This window comes from Silene latifolia, chromosome 10, assembly GCF_048544455.1.
Source record: "Silene latifolia isolate original U9 population chromosome 10, ASM4854445v1, whole genome shotgun sequence".
NCBI classification, from domain to species: Eukaryota; Viridiplantae; Streptophyta; class Magnoliopsida; order Caryophyllales; family Caryophyllaceae; genus Silene; species Silene latifolia.
Window position 1 is genome coordinate 44,878,564 of NC_133535.1, and position 16,965 is coordinate 44,895,528.

General features: G+C 35.1%; 1 protein-coding gene across 1 annotated transcript; it reads left to right on the forward strand.

Annotated features, from left to right (window-relative positions):
• Nucleotides 1-13,634: 13,634 nt before the first annotated feature.
• Nucleotides 13,635-15,335, forward strand: LOC141607529 (uncharacterized). Its single transcript, XM_074426887.1, has 2 exons — nucleotides 13,635-14,523; nucleotides 14,596-15,335. The coding sequence occupies exons 1-2, from the start codon at nucleotides 13,635-13,637 to the stop codon at nucleotides 15,333-15,335; spliced, it is 1,629 nt and encodes a 542-aa protein (XP_074282988.1).
• The last annotated feature ends 1,630 nt before the right edge of the window (nucleotides 15,336-16,965 follow it).

A 16,965-nucleotide genomic window follows, 5' to 3' on the forward strand; every position in this document is an offset into this window, starting at 1 on the left:
GCTTATAGAGTTCTGACAAATTTATATAGCCTGGTCGTGGCGAGAGCTACTATAGTATTCTAATGAGTCGATTCTTTTGACTAAAGATTGTTCGCCTAAGATGGCACAGTTTCAGATTAACTTTTATTTGTGTTACTACGACATTCGTAAATGGGGTCAAATGGGCATATTTTGGGTTATGATGGCTGTGGCTAGTCGAAGGGAATGAGTGCGATATGAATTGTCCACCCCTAGTCAGGGTTATAAAATATCTCAGGGCCACTCGGGGAGTAATGAACTGAAAATGCGTGGCCACGCTCGGAAGATATCTATGGTAGATAAATCCGGTCAATCAGTTATTCTCCAGATCGAGGAAACCACTCTCGATATGATCACTTGCAAGTACGACCTGAAAGACACCTTGCATTGAGTGGGAGATAGTAATAGGACAAGAGAATTGGTGACGCACACTTGTCGAGGACAAGTGGGAAATTGTTGGAATATGTGTCCTTCGACAATAATGCGATCACAACTGTCGATCATGATGATCACATGTTTAAGTCTCATTTTAAGAATACAATTGGGAAGTAATATTTTACTGTCAACTGGTCCACACATATCGGTAATGATTGGCTGACTAGAGTTTGACATTACTGTCGTGCGACGGTGGTGATCAGTTGATCCCCTTAGGTCATACCTAAAGGGTAACACTCTTAATTGATTATTTAATTGATCGTATAACGATACGGGTTAATTAAATTGCTTAAAATTGACGGACGATTTTGGATGTAATATTTACGTGTCTCATTGTAATTTGATTAAATAAGATACGGTCAAAGTAATCGAATGGTTTTATTGCTTAGATGAAATTATCGTTTATGGAAACAATTGAACTGAATGAATAATTTATTATAAATACAAGATGTTGTAATTTATAATTGGTAAAATATTTTGGTACAAGTAATTGTGAATTACTAGTCGATTTTGTACATGACGTATTTTATTAATACGTTGATTTTTATTACGTTAAAAATACATGACAATTTTACATGACTTGTGACATGTGACAAATTGACAAATTGACAAAGATAAAATGGAATCCATTTTATCCCATATGGACCGAAATATGGAGGTAGTTTAGTGTTTAAATTATGTTTAATTAATTGAGTGAAAACAACATGATTACACTACCAACACCTAGCCTTGCATGCCTATTTCTTGATTAGAGAATTAAGCCCATGCATTGGCTCTCCAATCCCTCCTTCCACCGGTTTTGAAAGACCAAATAGAGAGTTTTTCTCTATCATTTTATTCATTCACAATTCATATGATTTTCTAGTGTAAGAAATCAAAAACTCTCTAAGAAAAACTAGAGAAATAAAACTCTAAATATCTTCCTCTCTTAGCCGAAATACAAGAGATAAAAACATTAGTTTTGGGTCAATTTTATTAAGATTAATATTGTTCTAGTATAAATAATATTAGTCTTTTAGGAGGTTATCTTGGGTATAATTCCTTTAGAGAGATTCTATCCTTGAGTCTTTGTTCATCCATTTTAGGAGAGCTCAAGAACAAGTAATAAGAGATCTTACTTGTGCCCTTTGATCCGAAATTTCCAATGTAAGAATGATGATTTCTTATATATATTTACTTATGTTTTCATGCATAAGATCTAATTAATTTTATGACTAAATTAAATTGAAACATATATGAATATGTTGAGTATAATAAGATATAGATTTCTAACAATTCAGTAAGGAATATGTTGGAGTCACATGACCAGCTTCCTAGATCTTTACTAATTTAGGGTTTGTATCTATTTAAGTGTCTAACACCTTCTGTTTCGAACCTAGTTCTATCCGTAACGATTAAGATAGGTACTTACTTCTTATTGCTCCCACTCACTTTAAGAATTTCTACTTGATGAAGACTTATCTTCATATAAATTCTTAGTTAATCCTTCACAAGGATGAACTCTATTGTGGTATTTGGTCAATCAAAATTTCTGACAAATCAATTTACCAATTTAACATTGTCATGTTCTTAACAACTTAAGTGATTGATGACAAGTGTTTAGCTTGAGCAATTAGACTTTTGAACCATAGACGCATAGATGATATTATCAAAACATATTTTGACTAATCATTACCTCTAGTCATATTTCTTCACAAGAAATCATACATAGGCATGTTAGGAATTTTAAGATGCTAATCTTATATGACATAGGACAACTCCTATCGAGTTCTATGGAATAGAACGATTCCTATGAAACTAGTCCATGCCCTATTTAAACGATTCATTTGAGGATTTAGAAAGAGATTATACTTGTTATTAGTAATAGTGGTTTAGCGGAGACTCGTGTTATAATCGAATGATATCGTATATTAGTAGGAGCGATGATAAAGAACAATATAAAACAATGAAATAGTGGGAAAAGAAACCTTCATCATTAATATATGAAAACATTTTAGCATGTTTTAACATTTATATAATGACCTCCACCCAATTATATAAATGATTCCGAGATCAAAATCCATATTAACTTGGGCACCGGGAAACGGATACATCCCTCACTAATATAACTCGGTGGGTTAACTCTTTAACCGATTCTACAATTAGAGCTCTCGGTCGATAAAATTACATTAAGTTCATCTCTAGCCCCGGAACATAAGACTAGTCTTCATGTCCCGTTGAGTCCAACCAAATTTCGTGTGTAATAACTTGTTATTACCCCACTTACCCAATGAAAAATGAAAGTACCCCGGGAAACCGAATCTACCCCAAATGTCAAAGGGATTCATGGGTCCTACTATTTGGAAAGGCTAATCTCAATTTTAAATATGTGAAAGGTCTTGTCGATTTATTATCTATCACTTTTATGTGAACTATATTAGTGAACTAACGATAATTATAATCGACACGGTCGAAAAGATGATATATAAATAAAAATGCATGTGACGTTAACGGCGATTTTGCAATGCATGTAACATATAAAGGAAAAATGCAAAGCAGTAAATAAATTTTCTAGTATGGCATTTCCTAAAATATAAAATCTAATAATCTATTACAAATTCGGAAACCAAATTGTTTGGTCCCTAGAATCTTCATATGGCACGCCTTCCAAGAGAACTTCGTCTTGTCGAGACACCTTCCGAATGACACCATCTTGAAGGAACTCCGGAATAACAAATATAATAAAATACATAGCTATTCCTATTATACATTTGAAATATGAAAAACTAGTAAAAATAAAAGTGATACGAGATCACATAAATTACAACCGAAACGGTAATCCCTTACATTACGGGTAATACCGATTAAAACTAAGACCATACTAAGATAAAATTACATAATTAGAAATTACATAAATAAAATATGACATTCATCAATGAAATATGAAGCATTATTATATGATCTAACAAGCCAAATTAAGTGCCAAATCGCCTTATTTAAACCTTATATCGTATATAATCCGGTTTTATGGAAATGAGTAATAATAACTTATTAAAATCACAAGTCAATACTTAAATCAAATTTAAGCCCAAATTAATTATTCTAACCTACTTAGGACTCAAAAATTAGTCTTCACTCAATTTTTGACAATAATTCAACTTGGTTTTCTATTATTGCTTATTAAACTTCTCTTAATCATAACAATTATGAAATAATTCCCAATAAATCATAATTTTTTTTGATAAATACGAAATCACCTTTTTGTAAATACTGGAATATTATCAAGATTCCAAAAACTCAATAAAATTTGCCATCTAAATATTTATAATTTACTTCATTAATAAATCGTATAAATCAAAACTTTTACCATTTAATTCCAAATTAAACATAAAAATGTGGAAAAATCAAAATCAATATTTTAAAAATTTTTAAATAATTTCCAGAACCTGGAAATGGCAAAATTTCAATCAAAAATTTCGAATTAATTTTCATGACTAATAAAGTTGCCCTTTTATCGATTTTATCACATAAAAATCAATAAACATACCAAATCAATCAAAATTAATCATGAAACTTTAGATCTGATGTTCATATCATATATACAACATTAGGGAAAAATTTCATGCCATAAAATTCATTTTAGCTAATTTTGCTAAAAATAGTCACTATTTATATTATTTTAACCATTAAAATTATAAATCATGCATAATAAATTACATTTATCTAAAATTTTACATATAATCTGTAAAATATTCATGTGACAACATATTAAAATTTGGTGGCCTTTTATGAAGTTTAACTATTTTTAGTCATTCAACCTCCATTTATAGCATTTTTATAACATAAAAATCATAAATCATGCAGTATTAATCACATTAATACGAAATTTTACATACAATAAGTAAAATATGTATGTGAGGTCATACTAAAATTTCATGGTCAAAATCGAAGTTTAACTCCTTTTAGTTAAAAAATGACATTTTATTCATTAAAATGCAATTATTCCACTAAAAATCATTAAAATAAGCAATAATCATCCATAAATCATCAAAAAGACCTACATATATTTTAGAACCAGAATACATAACATGCAAAATAATTTCATGGCTTTGTCACATAAATCACAAAATTTATAGTTTTAATTAAGTTACATTTAACTCGGAAAAACCAAACCGATTATGCATACACGACCAAATGCTCTGATATACTACTTGAAAGGTTTCAAAAATCCCTATTAAACTTATTTAATAGATTTTGTAAATTACTCTTAATTTATACTCATAAGAATCTAGTGCATGCATAACAAAAATAACAAGATTAGGAGAAAACGGTTTTCTTACATTGATGAGACGGATTTATGGGCACTAGATTTGGACTCCTTTCTAATCTAGATCTTGAGCTAACTAACATAGGATGATCCTGAAAAACTCCATAGGTTCAATGATGTGAACACCTCCTCTTAGTTGCACCAAGACTACACCCAAAAATACTACTAAATGTACTAATAATGACTAGTTATTATGTAGTGTTATTCCCTAATTTTACTAATATTATTAATATTACTACTCTTAGTAATATATGATTAAAATTAGTATTTTGTGTGAGTTTTTGAGGTTTGCATGTAGAGATTCTAGAGAATAATCATAGAAAAAAGAGAAGAAAAAACAAGCACAATGATGTTCTTATAGCAATTGACAAATTAAGAAAAAAATGGGATTAGAGAGAAAGCTCTGCCTTCTCTCTAGAGAAATTAGGGTTTTAACTTGCACAAATGGCAAGGAAATCATTAAAAAAAATCCCAACCAAAAAATAAAACACGATCAAAAGCTAAACTTCGTCTCTCTTTTACTAATTGTTCGAATCTTCATCTAGATATGGATAGCTCGGCATCGACTTCGTCTCCACCAGTTCCGCAGACGGCAGATGCGCACAAAACCAGGGAAGTTAATGAAACTGTTGGGATTCCGGTATTGAATATTGACACCATGGTAGTAGTAGAGCCTGAGTCTCAGCAAGAATCTGTAGAAGAAGAAGCAGAATGGACCGAAGTCAGAGGTAAGAAATCTAAATCTCCTCAGAAAGAAGTTGCTTCTTCCTCTAATTCCTCTGTTCTGAAACTTACACCTGAGGATGTTGAGCCTGAATTGGAATATTGGGATACTTCTGTAGTTTGCTATGTGTTAGGTAGCAATCCTCCATGGGAATTGCTTGAAGGATTTGTTAGGAAGTTATGGGCAACATACAAAATTGAGAAAATATCCTTTTACCAAATGGGGTTTTTCTGGTTCGTTTCATGACTAAGGAATGCTAGAACCTTGTATTGCAACAGGGGTTTTCTATGTATGATAACAAGCCGTTAATTGTTAAGCCATGGACAGAGACTTGTAGGTTGCACAAGGAACGTGTTCAATTTGTACCAATCTGGTTACGTCTGTGTGGACTTCCATTAAAATTCTGGGGCAAATCTAGTCTTGAGAAATTAGCAGGCTTATTGGGTAAGTTTCTTAAGCGAGATGGTGCCACTGAGGACAAAACTGTTAGGATTCATTAATTCTATTTCTATACATTTCATACAAAAGTGATTATTTAGTCATAAAATAATAACTAGATCTTATGCCTGCAAACTAAAAAACAAGATTAGAGAAGAAATCGTCAATCTTACTTTGGGATTTTTGATCAAAAGGGCACCAACAAATTCACCTATTTGTTAGTTCTTGAGCTTCCTTATAATGGATGAACAAAGGTTCAAATTAGAACCTCTCCCAAAAGCTTATACCCAAGGTGTTACTCTTAATAATTAATAATATTATGAACTAGTAATATTATTAATCTAGCTTAAAAATGACCCAAAATAGTATTTTTGTCTCTCTTATTTCGGTAAGGAGAGGGAGGAATTATAGAGTATTTTCTCTCTTAAACTTCTCTAAGTTTTTATGTGTATGGAATGAATAATAATAATACATTACATTATGGTGGTGTATTTAGGAAGAATAAGAGTGAAAACCCTTGGCTTCCTCTCTTGTCCAAAACCGGGTGGGGGTGGGAATCACAAGGCCAATGCATGGCCATTGCTTCTACCCACAAAATGTAGGCATGTAAGGCTATATAAAAATGTAATCATTGTGTTTGATTTAAAATAAAACACAATAAAACCCTACTGCTCACCCATTATTTCGGTACACTTATATAAAATGGAGGAGTCCATTTTATTTTGTTATTTTGTCAATATGTCACATGTAACATATTACATGATATCATACATATAAAATGTATTTTTAACAATTAAAAATAAACATATTAATAAAAATATGTCATATACAAAAATCGACTAGTAATTCGTAATTACTTGTACCAAAACAGTTTATCAATTATAAATCACAACGTCTTGTATTTATAATAAAATATTCATTCAATTTCAATTGTTTCGTAAACAATAATTTTATCTAAGTAATAAAACAATTTGATTACTTAGTCCGTATCTTATTAAATCGAATTACAATAAGACACATCAATTATACTCACAAAATCGTCCGCCAATTTTAAGCAATTTAATAAACCCGTATGGACATACGATTAATTAAATAATCAACTAAGAGCGTCACCCTTTAGGTATGACCTAAGGGGATCAACTGATCACCACTGTCACACGACAGTAATGTCAAACTCTAGTCAGCCAATCATTACCGATATGTGTGCACCAGTTGACTGTAAAATATTACTTCCCACATGTATTCTTAAATATGAAATTTAAACATGTGATTATTATGATCGACAGTTGTGATCGCATTATTGTCGGAGGACACTTATTCCAACAATCTCCCACTTGTCCTCGACAAGTGTGCATCACCAATTCTCTTGTCCTATTACTATCTCCCACTCAATGCAAGGTGTCTTTCTGGTCGTACTTGCAAGTGATCATATCGAGAGTGGTTTCCTTGATATGGAGAATAACTAATTGACCGGAATTATCTACCATAGATACCTTCCGAGCGTGGCCACGCATTTCCTGTTCATTACTCCTCGAGTGGCCCTGAGATATTGTTTTAACCCTGACAAGGGGTGGACAATTCCTATCGCACTATTCCCTTCGATTAGCCACAACTATCATAACCCAAAATATGCCCATTTGACCCCATTTACGAAGGTCGTAATAACATAAATCAAAGTTAATCTGAAACTGTGCCACCTTAGGCGAATAGTCTTTAGTCAAAGAATTGACTCATTAGAATACTATAGTAGCTCTCGCCACGACCAGGCTATATAAATTTGCCAGAACTCTATAAGCGGTAATTAGCCTGACAAAGTGTTCCTAACAGTCTGCCTATGTGATCGACTAGTCATCTCACATGACTCCATGGCACTTGAACTTGCCATCAATCGCATCATACTCTAGTCACTTCGAGACGTCACCTCATGTAAGTGACTATGGGCGAATACAATGTTAATCCGTGTTCACTTTAATGGGGTTCAATTGTCTCTACAACCCGTTTGGATGTAACAAAGTATAAGGTGAGTTAATAATAACTCAAACGACAAATGTGGACATCACATTCGGGTAGTCAATACCATATTACCACCTTGTGATGTATATTGTAAATGTGTAAACACTAGTTATTTGCAACATGAGTTTAACACACCATGTGTCCATGTGTTCAAACTCTTGAATTGCATTTTCCTTTATTTTCATGTTTGTCTTACATAGCATGAATCTCACCAAGTACATATCTAGTTTCCCAAACTAGGTTTAGGTTCTTTATTTTGAGAGAACTTTCTTGTTGTTTATCACATAACAAACGAATTATGGTGGACGACATAACTTGCACTAGTCAAGTGTTCTTCCAACTCATAATGTACCAGGTATGTGTTTTGTAGGATCTTGCAACAATTGTCAAGATGATTAGCCTAGCACTTCTCATAAGTCCTAGCAAATTTGAAAATACTAGTTTTGAGTAACTTCTTACTATAACCAAGTATCTTTTCAAACTTCTTATTTCTCCTTTTAGATTAATTAGCTTAGGATTTTTCATAAATCCTTACGCGTTTTCAAAACTTCAATATGTGCAACTTCTTGTCACATAACAGAGTGTTCTATCAAACATTAGAATAGCTCATTAGTTCTCCTCAAGAATTCATGACGATTCTTATATGGCTTACCAATGACTCATCATGCTCTTAAGCATATGATTCATTATAGGACATGTGCATGATTATTCTAATGGCGGAAACATTAGTAATCTTTAATCATGCAATCAACCATTATTAGGTTCAATGAATGACCGTGACTGCTTATGGTTATTGCATTTTCATCGATATGAATAACCTACGTTTCTCGTTGACTTGATGTGCATATCTCAATGCCTATCCAACATCCCATGTTGTGATTGGATTCATCTTAGTCCATTTTCATCTAGAATTGAAAACTCAAATACTTCTTTGTGAAAGACAGTACTAGCTCGTCATTCTCAATGAGTAATGAGTTATAAATTTTACAAGATGATTGCTCCCACTAAATTTCATGTCTTCACATGATAATTTCAAACTCCCACTCGATTCCACATGTTTCGTATTTGACTACTCAATCGAAACATTTCAAGAATTGGAATCAATTTTGCTTTGCCAAGTTATTAAGATAAAACCATATATGTTTCCAACATATCTTTTCAAAATACCTATTTTGAAAAGGTTTCAATCTTAAACTTATGGAAAGAGATTTTAATCTCTAACTCATTCATTTTTATAATGATGCGTAGCAATGTCATTACTTAAATGTGAAATCCCATTTAATACACGTCCTTCTCAAAATACCCTTTTCGGAAGGAGGTTTAACCATTTCATTTTCATAATGAGGTTAAGTAACGACACTAGCGTGGTTAATAATTAACTTAGCTCTTGTAGACATCGGCATATCTTTCTTTGCAACTTTTAATCATAAATCTCATTTATATTCAAGGATGCAACTTTGTTTCATTTAGGCTCTTAAGTAAATATCAATTTTGAAACTCTGTTTATATCTAGGTCATAAACTAGCAAAATCTCTTGTTGAGACTTTTCTTTAGTCATTTTCTTTCAAGAACTTTCTTTTGGTCTCCTCGTGTAGTTATCTTAAGAACATAGTCTTTCGATTAATTCACTTGGTCTTTTTTGTTATGTAGATCTCATCTATTCATGTATACTATCTATTTTTGTATACAAATCATTCTTTCTTTCGTAGATCTCATTTACTCAAGCATACAAATTATTCTTTGTATTCTTTGTGTCTTCATATTTCTCCCACTCTTTCTTTAGAATAAATACACTAGATATTCAAAGATAGCTTATGAGACACAAATAATGATTTTGAAGTAGAAGGAGGACTATCTCATAGATTGACTAATAGATTTTAGATTTGATTAGTGTACTTGGTAATTGACATTCCTTTAGGAGAGTTCATCAACTCTACATCACTTTATAATTGATCATACACAAGTTTCAAGCTTGTGGACATATAATGAATCCTATTATTATAATTGTCTATTGGTTCACTTTAAGTAGATGTTCATATGTTTCTATGTGCAAGCATATAAAGACGAATTTTTAGAACAAACAAATACGATAAAAGGGGTGACTTGGGTTGCAAGCCAAGCCACCAAAATCCAAAATACAACCATTGTTTAAAAGGATCACACATTTCCATGCCGAACACGGAAATCAAAAAATTTCTAAAATCCATAACATTAAAATAAAGACAATAATGGCGAGAACGTTTAATAACATTTTAAAACTAAATCTTTTTCTCTCTCTAAAAACTTTTTCTCTAAAATTTTTCTCTTTCTATAACAAACTTTTTTTACTCTGTTTTTTTCGATGATTTCTTAGCCATTAATGGTGAGAACTAGAGGACGCATTGCTAAACTTCGGTCAACCCTAGCTACTCCAGCTACTAAGCTTCCTATTGATAGCTCTCATGGCGATGTGGATGGATTTTTGGGTGACAATTCTTCACATTTGGGTGCGAAATCGGGTACGGTGAATGATTTGATTGTTTCCGCCATTGATGCTCGTCTTTCGGCTGGTAAACCTTCTTCTTCTCGTTCTCCTATGATTTCTACTCCAATTGGTGTCCCTCAATTGTCTCGATCAAATGCTACTGTTTCTGCTATTAATACTCCTATTTCTTCTATTCCTAATGTGAATTCTGTTCCCAAAACTGTTCAATCTGTTCATACGACTAGTAATACTGTGGTTAATAATGTTTCCCCTTCAATTCAGGTACAAAATTCTCCAATTTCTGCTAAATTGGGGAAAAAATGGTCACATGTGGTTAAAGTTCCAATGAATGCTGGTATGAGTTTGTACTACTGTCCTAACAGTGCTGAAGCAGCTGAAATTGAGATTGAACAATCTGATTTTGTTAAGGAAATGAAAATTTGGGAATTTATTATGGGGCATGTTATTGGTGCAAAGCCCTCTCTAACCGTGGTTCAGGAATTTGTCAGTAAGTCTTGGGGTTCTATTGCTCTCCCTATAGTTCAATACTATAAGAAGGGGTGGTTTGCTTTTCGTTTTGATTCTCAGGAATCCATGACTAATGTGCTTAGGCAAGGCCCTTGGATGATAGAAGGTAACTCCCTTATTTTGAAGCCTTGGTCTCCTACTTTCTCCTCTGAAATGGAAACTGTGGCTAAGGTTCCAGTATGGATTTTGTTTCCTGGACTTGACCCTTATCTTTGGTCTGATGTGGTTCTAAGCAAGATTGCTAGAAAGCTTGGTAAACCCCTATTTGCTGACCTTGCTACTACCAACAAAGACAAACTTTCATTTGCTCGAGTCATGGTGGAAATTGATGTTTCTAAGGATTTTGTTGACCAGGTTGTGATCAATACTCCTTTCTTAGGGCAATTTACTCAGAAAATTGTGTATGAGTGGGTTCCCTTCTATTGTTCTTGTTGTGGTAAACTTGGGCACAAAAGTAGCACTTGTAAATGGCTCAAGAAAGACCAGCAAGCTTCTGATCCTGGGTCAGAACTAGGTGTAGGCCTTGCTTCTCAGAAGAAGGATGTTCAGGGGGAAGGGACTCATGGCTCAGAATGCCATGGGCTAGGTCTGAGTTCCTCTCCTACCAGGGCACCCCATTCTGAGGAGCCTGTTCTTCACTCAGTATGTTCTGGATCTCTGGAAATGCATTCTTCTACTGATAATGTTGATTCTGCTGAACTGGGTTCATCTCAATCTGAGAAGGTCCATTTTCAGGAAATAGAAATAATTCCGGTTTCTAATGCTTATCAGGTACTGGAGCCTGGTGAGATAGTTGATCACATTGTGCTCCCTGTTTTACCTGCTGAACTAGGTGGTACTTCTGACTTGCTTCAGGATGGGATTGATACTCAGGTTGAGAATTCAGGCTCAGGATGTTCCACACTAGTCCAAAATTTTTCTCCTGCTGAGTCAATCCCTCCTGATATCAGGTCTGATATGCACTCAGGATGTTCTATTAATGGTCCCAAAGTTCCTAGTGTTTCCTCCATCCCCATTCCTCATTCTCTATGAATATTGCTTCTTGGAATATAAGAGGTTTCAACTGTCCTACAAAACATAGTGAGGTCAAAGATTTTCTTGAGAATAATAGACTTGATATTCTAGCTCTTTTAGAAACTAGAGTTAAGCAAAAACAAGCCTCCAGAATTATTCATGCTAAGTTTAAGGATTGGATTACTGTTTGCAATTATAGGAAGCATTACAATGGGAGAATTTGGGTTTTTTTTAACCCTAAGACAACTGCTATTCTGAATAAAGGTATTGAAGCTCAGTTCATTCATTTCAAAGTTCATCATTTTGAATCTAATCTGGTCTTCTTTATAAGTATGGTGTATGGCAGTAATAATGCAACTGTTAGGGAGCAGTTATGGGATGGCCTGCATAGCCTTTCCACTGATGACCCTTGGATTGTGCTTGGGGATTTTAATGTGGTCAGGGACCCCACTGAAAAACTCAGCAATAACCCACCTGTTTTGCATGAAATGACTTCTTTTAATCAATGCCTTTCTTCTTGCCATCTTGAGGACATTTCTAGCACTGGTTGTGATTTAACCTGGACTAATAAACAAGAGCCCTCTTCTAGAGTTTGGTCCAAGCTGGATAGGGTCCTTATCAACCCTGGCTGGATCTCTTCTCTACCTAATTCTTTTGCTCATTTCTCTGAATCTGGACTTTATGATCACTCCTCTGTCATTGTCTATATTTCTGATGATAGGAAGATTAAGAAGGGGTTCAGTTTTTTGAATGGCTGGATTGATCACCCAGATTATATTAGAACTGTTGCTGAGGCCTGGAAAACTGATAAAAAAGGTAGCCCTATCTTTTGTTTCTTTGAAAAACTTAAGTCTGTTAAGCATGCTCTTTCTCAGCTCCATCAAACAGAATTCACTAGCATTTCTGCTAGAGTCAAGGAGGCTAAGAATAGCCTGACTGACTGTCAAGCTAAATTGGCCAATGATCCTTTCTCTGCTGATCTTATCCATGAGGAGAAAGCTAAAATCCAGGAGTATAGCAAACTCAAGGCTGCTGAACTTAGCATTTTGGCACAAAGAGCTAAGATAAAACACATTCAGGATGCTGATAGTAGTTCTAAATATTTCTTTGCTAGAATTTCAGCAAGAAAGCATCATCAACAGCTTGGTGCCATAAAAGATATGTCTGGTCAGCTTCATTTGGAGCCTGATCACATCAACAAAGCTTTCCAGGACTACTATATGAGTTTATTGGGTCATGAATCTTCTGTTTAGCCTCTTAGTGATGCATTCCTAGCTGAGGGTGCTTCCATTTCTCCTGATGAGAGCTCTGCCCTTGATGCTTCCATTTCTTTAAAGGAAGTCAAGGATGTAGTCTTTAGTATGGATAGCAATAGTTGTCCTGGTATGGACGGTTTTTCTGCTGGTTTTTTCAAATCTGCTTGGGCCATTGTGGGGTTGGATTTGTGTAAAGCAGTTCATAGTTTCTTCAAAACTAGCTTTATGCCCAAACAAGCAAATTCGACTGTCCTCTCCCTTATTCCTAAGAAGGCTGTCCCTAGTTCCGTTCTGGATTACAGACCCATTTCTTGTTGTACTGTGTTTTATAAAGTCATCAGTAAGATCCTTGCCAACAGACTCTAGTAGGTTCTCCCTTCTCTTATTGGCAATGAGCAAGCTGCCTTTGTTAAAAATAGAAGCATCTTTGAAAACATTATGCTTTCCCAGGCTTTAGTTAAAGGATACAGCAGGAAAAATATTTCTCCCCGTTGCTTGATTAAAGTTGATATTAGAAAGGCCTTTGACTCTTTGCAATGGTCTTTTCTCTCTAATACTTTGCTGCTTCTGGGGTTTCCTCCTAAATTCAGAGGTTGGATCATGAGCTGTATCTCCAGTCCCTGGTTTTCTCTTAAGATTAATGGTGAACTTACTGGTTTCTTCCAAGGCAGGAGTGGCATTAGACAGGGTGACCCCTTGTCTCCTTATCTCTTTGTCTTAGGGATGGGAATTCTTTCTCGTTATCTCAGAAGAATTTGTGATCAAACTCAGGTTTCTTATCATCCTAAGTGCAGCAATATCAAGCTTACCCATCTTATTTTTGCTGATGATTTAATGATTTTCATTAGAGGTGATGTTCCATCTGTTTCTGCTATTTCTGATACTCTTCATAAGTTTGCTCTCCTCTCTGGTTTACATGCTAACACTGAGAAAACTAACATCTATTTTGGTGGTGTCTCTGAACCAGTCAAAGAGCTTATACTCAGTTCTACTGGGTTTTCTGAAGGAGCATTCCCCTTCAGGTATTTAGGGCTCCCCTTGCACACTTCTAGACTAACCAGTGACATGTTTGACACTATCATCATCAAAATTCAGCAAGCAATGGCTCACTGGTCAAACTGTTTTCTGCCTTATGCTGGTAAATTGCAGCTAATCAATTCTATTGTTTTTGGCCTTAAGAATTTTTGGTGCTCTACTGTTCTTATTCCTAGAACTGTGATTGCTCATATCAATAAACTTTGTAAAGATTTCTTCTGGGGTATCCCTATGGGTTCCAGAAAGATGGTCTTTAAAAGCTGGCACCAAATTTCTTCTCCATGGTCTTCTGGTGGGTTTAACATCAAAGACTTGGAAGCTTGAAATTATTCTCTCCTGTGTAAATAGATCTGCTCTATTTCAGCTTCTGATCAGGGGTTATGGAGTAGATGGGTGCAGAAGTATATTCTCAAGCATGAGGACATTTGGCATATTTCTTCAAAAGTTCATTATCCATCCAGTTTCAAGAGTATTTTAGCTGCTAGAGACAGATTGGTTGAGCTATCTGGTTCAATCTCTTCTGCTCATCATCTCATACAAGGTTGGCTATCTGGTTCAAAGCTACCACTACAGCAGGTTTATGGTTTTTTCAGGAATGCTCCTGCTGCTGGGTCTTGGACCAAAGGAATCTTACATTCTCGTATTATTCCTAGTCATAGAATTGTTTGCTCCCTGGCTGTTCAGAATCAGTTAGCTACTATTGATAACCTCAAGCTTAGGGGTATGCAATTTGTTAACAGATGCTCTCTATGTGAACATGAGGAGGAGTCTCAAGGCCATCTGTTCTTCAGTTGTTCCTTTTCTGCTTCTGTTTGGCACCAGGTGCTGGCTTGGATGGGTCACATGAGGTCTGGTGTTTCCCTTAAAGATGAGCTGACTTTTCCTATCAAAGGAGCTAGGAACTGGCAGAAAGCTTGGTTTGATGTGTCCCTTACTACCTCTGTTCACCAGATCTGGACTGAACGCAATGCCAGAATTTTTCAAGGTCACTCTCGTCCTGTCATTGGGCTTGTGAGGAGAATCAAGTTTTTTGTCATTGTCCGAATGCTTATGTGGAAGCATCACTCTCAGTATAGGCTTCTAGAGGAGACTTTGTGTAATTAACATTGTATAGTTGTTTTTTCTTCTAGTGGCTAGCTTTTGCAAAACTTCATTGTAATTTATTTCTCCTTAAAATGAAATGATAATTTTTTGCAAAAAAATAAATAAATAAAGACAATAATAAAAGCCAAGCTTCATTGGTAGCTACTCCTAGATCCTTCATGATTTCTTAAGCTTGCTTCTCTTTTCCCTTATCTTTGCTTGGAGGAGGCCCTATTTACAATAACAAGGGGATACATTATCACAACTTGTATCAAAATACCATAGTTGAATTAGAAACATAAAAGAAAGGATAGTCATTTACCTACTGAAGTGATCTTTCCAGCTTTGATTTCACCAAGATACTTGGAACAATTCCTCTTCCAATGTCCAACACCATTACAATAATGGCATTTATCAAGCGGACCCTTCTTGGGTTTGGAAGTGCTAGCTTCAAAAGTCTTGGCCTTGGTGTTCATGGGAGCTTGCCTCTTACTCTTTTTCCCATTCTTCTTGAACTTCCCCTTGCTCTTAGTGCTTATATTTAGCACATCCTTAGGTGGGCTAACATTTAGCCCCATGTCTCTTTCGGCTTGCACAAGTAACTTGTGCAACTCCTCAAGAGACACATCCTTGTCTTCTATATTGAAATTCACCCGAAATTGCACATATGATTTGACTTTGCATAAAGAGTGAAGAATCCTATCAACAATTAGCTCCTTGGGGATTTCAACCTTTTGAATTTTCAATGTCTCGACTAGCTCCAACAAATTGAGCACGTGAGGGCTAACCTTTTGGCCCTCCTTGAAATCGAGATCAAAGAATGCTGAGGCCGCCTCATATTGGACGATCCTTGGTGTTTGTGAGAACATTGTCACAAGTTTGGAATAAATTTCATAAGCGGTGCCCATTTTGAAAGCTCTCCTTTAGAGATCCGCCTCCATCGCAAAAATTAACACATTTTTAATTGCGGCGGATTCCTTATGGTAAGCTTCATAGGCTTCCCTTGTTGCGGCACTCGACCTAGCGTTAGGTTCGGGTGGAGAGGCCTCCATAAGGTAACGAACCTTATCGTCGCCTTGGGCGGCTAGCTTGAGTTGGGCATCCCAATCGGAAAAGTTTGACCCATTCTTTTCAAGTTTACAACGATCCATGAAGGATCGAAGCCATGAAACATTAGTGAGAGCGTGAGCGTTGTTGTTTGGCGCGGCCATTTGTTATGAGAAATAAAAGTGGTCTACAAAACAAAAATAGAAGGAATAAAACACTTTTCATTTTTAAAATAATAATAATACTCGTAAATTTTAATTTAAACAAGTTTTATTGCATTTATCTAGTGACCTCTACCCAACTTTGATAAATGATTCCAAGACCCAAATTCATATCAACTTGGGCACGCTTTGGCGATACATCCCTTATCAATATAACTCGGTGGATTAACCCTTTAATTGATTCTACTTTTAGAACTCTTGGTCGATAAAATTACATTAATTTTTATCTTTAGCCCAAAACACATCTGGCTATGGTCGAGAATACTTTTGTTGAGTTCAACCCAAATTTCGAATAAATGTGTCCATGATCCAAATTCACATTAACTTGGGCACGCTTTGGCGATACAACCCTCATCAACATGAATTCGGTGGATAGACATTTA

Bases quoted from the DNA above. Each gene is read 5' to 3' on its own strand.
- LOC141607529 (XM_074426887.1), top strand. From the start codon at position 13,635: ATGCTTTCCCAGGCTTTAGTTAAAGGATACAGCAGGAAAAATATTTCT. The intron at 14,524-14,595 runs GTGGGTTTAACA...GCTCTATTTCAG, and splicing joins TTCTTCTCCATGGTCTTCTG to CTTCTGATCAGGGGTTATGG.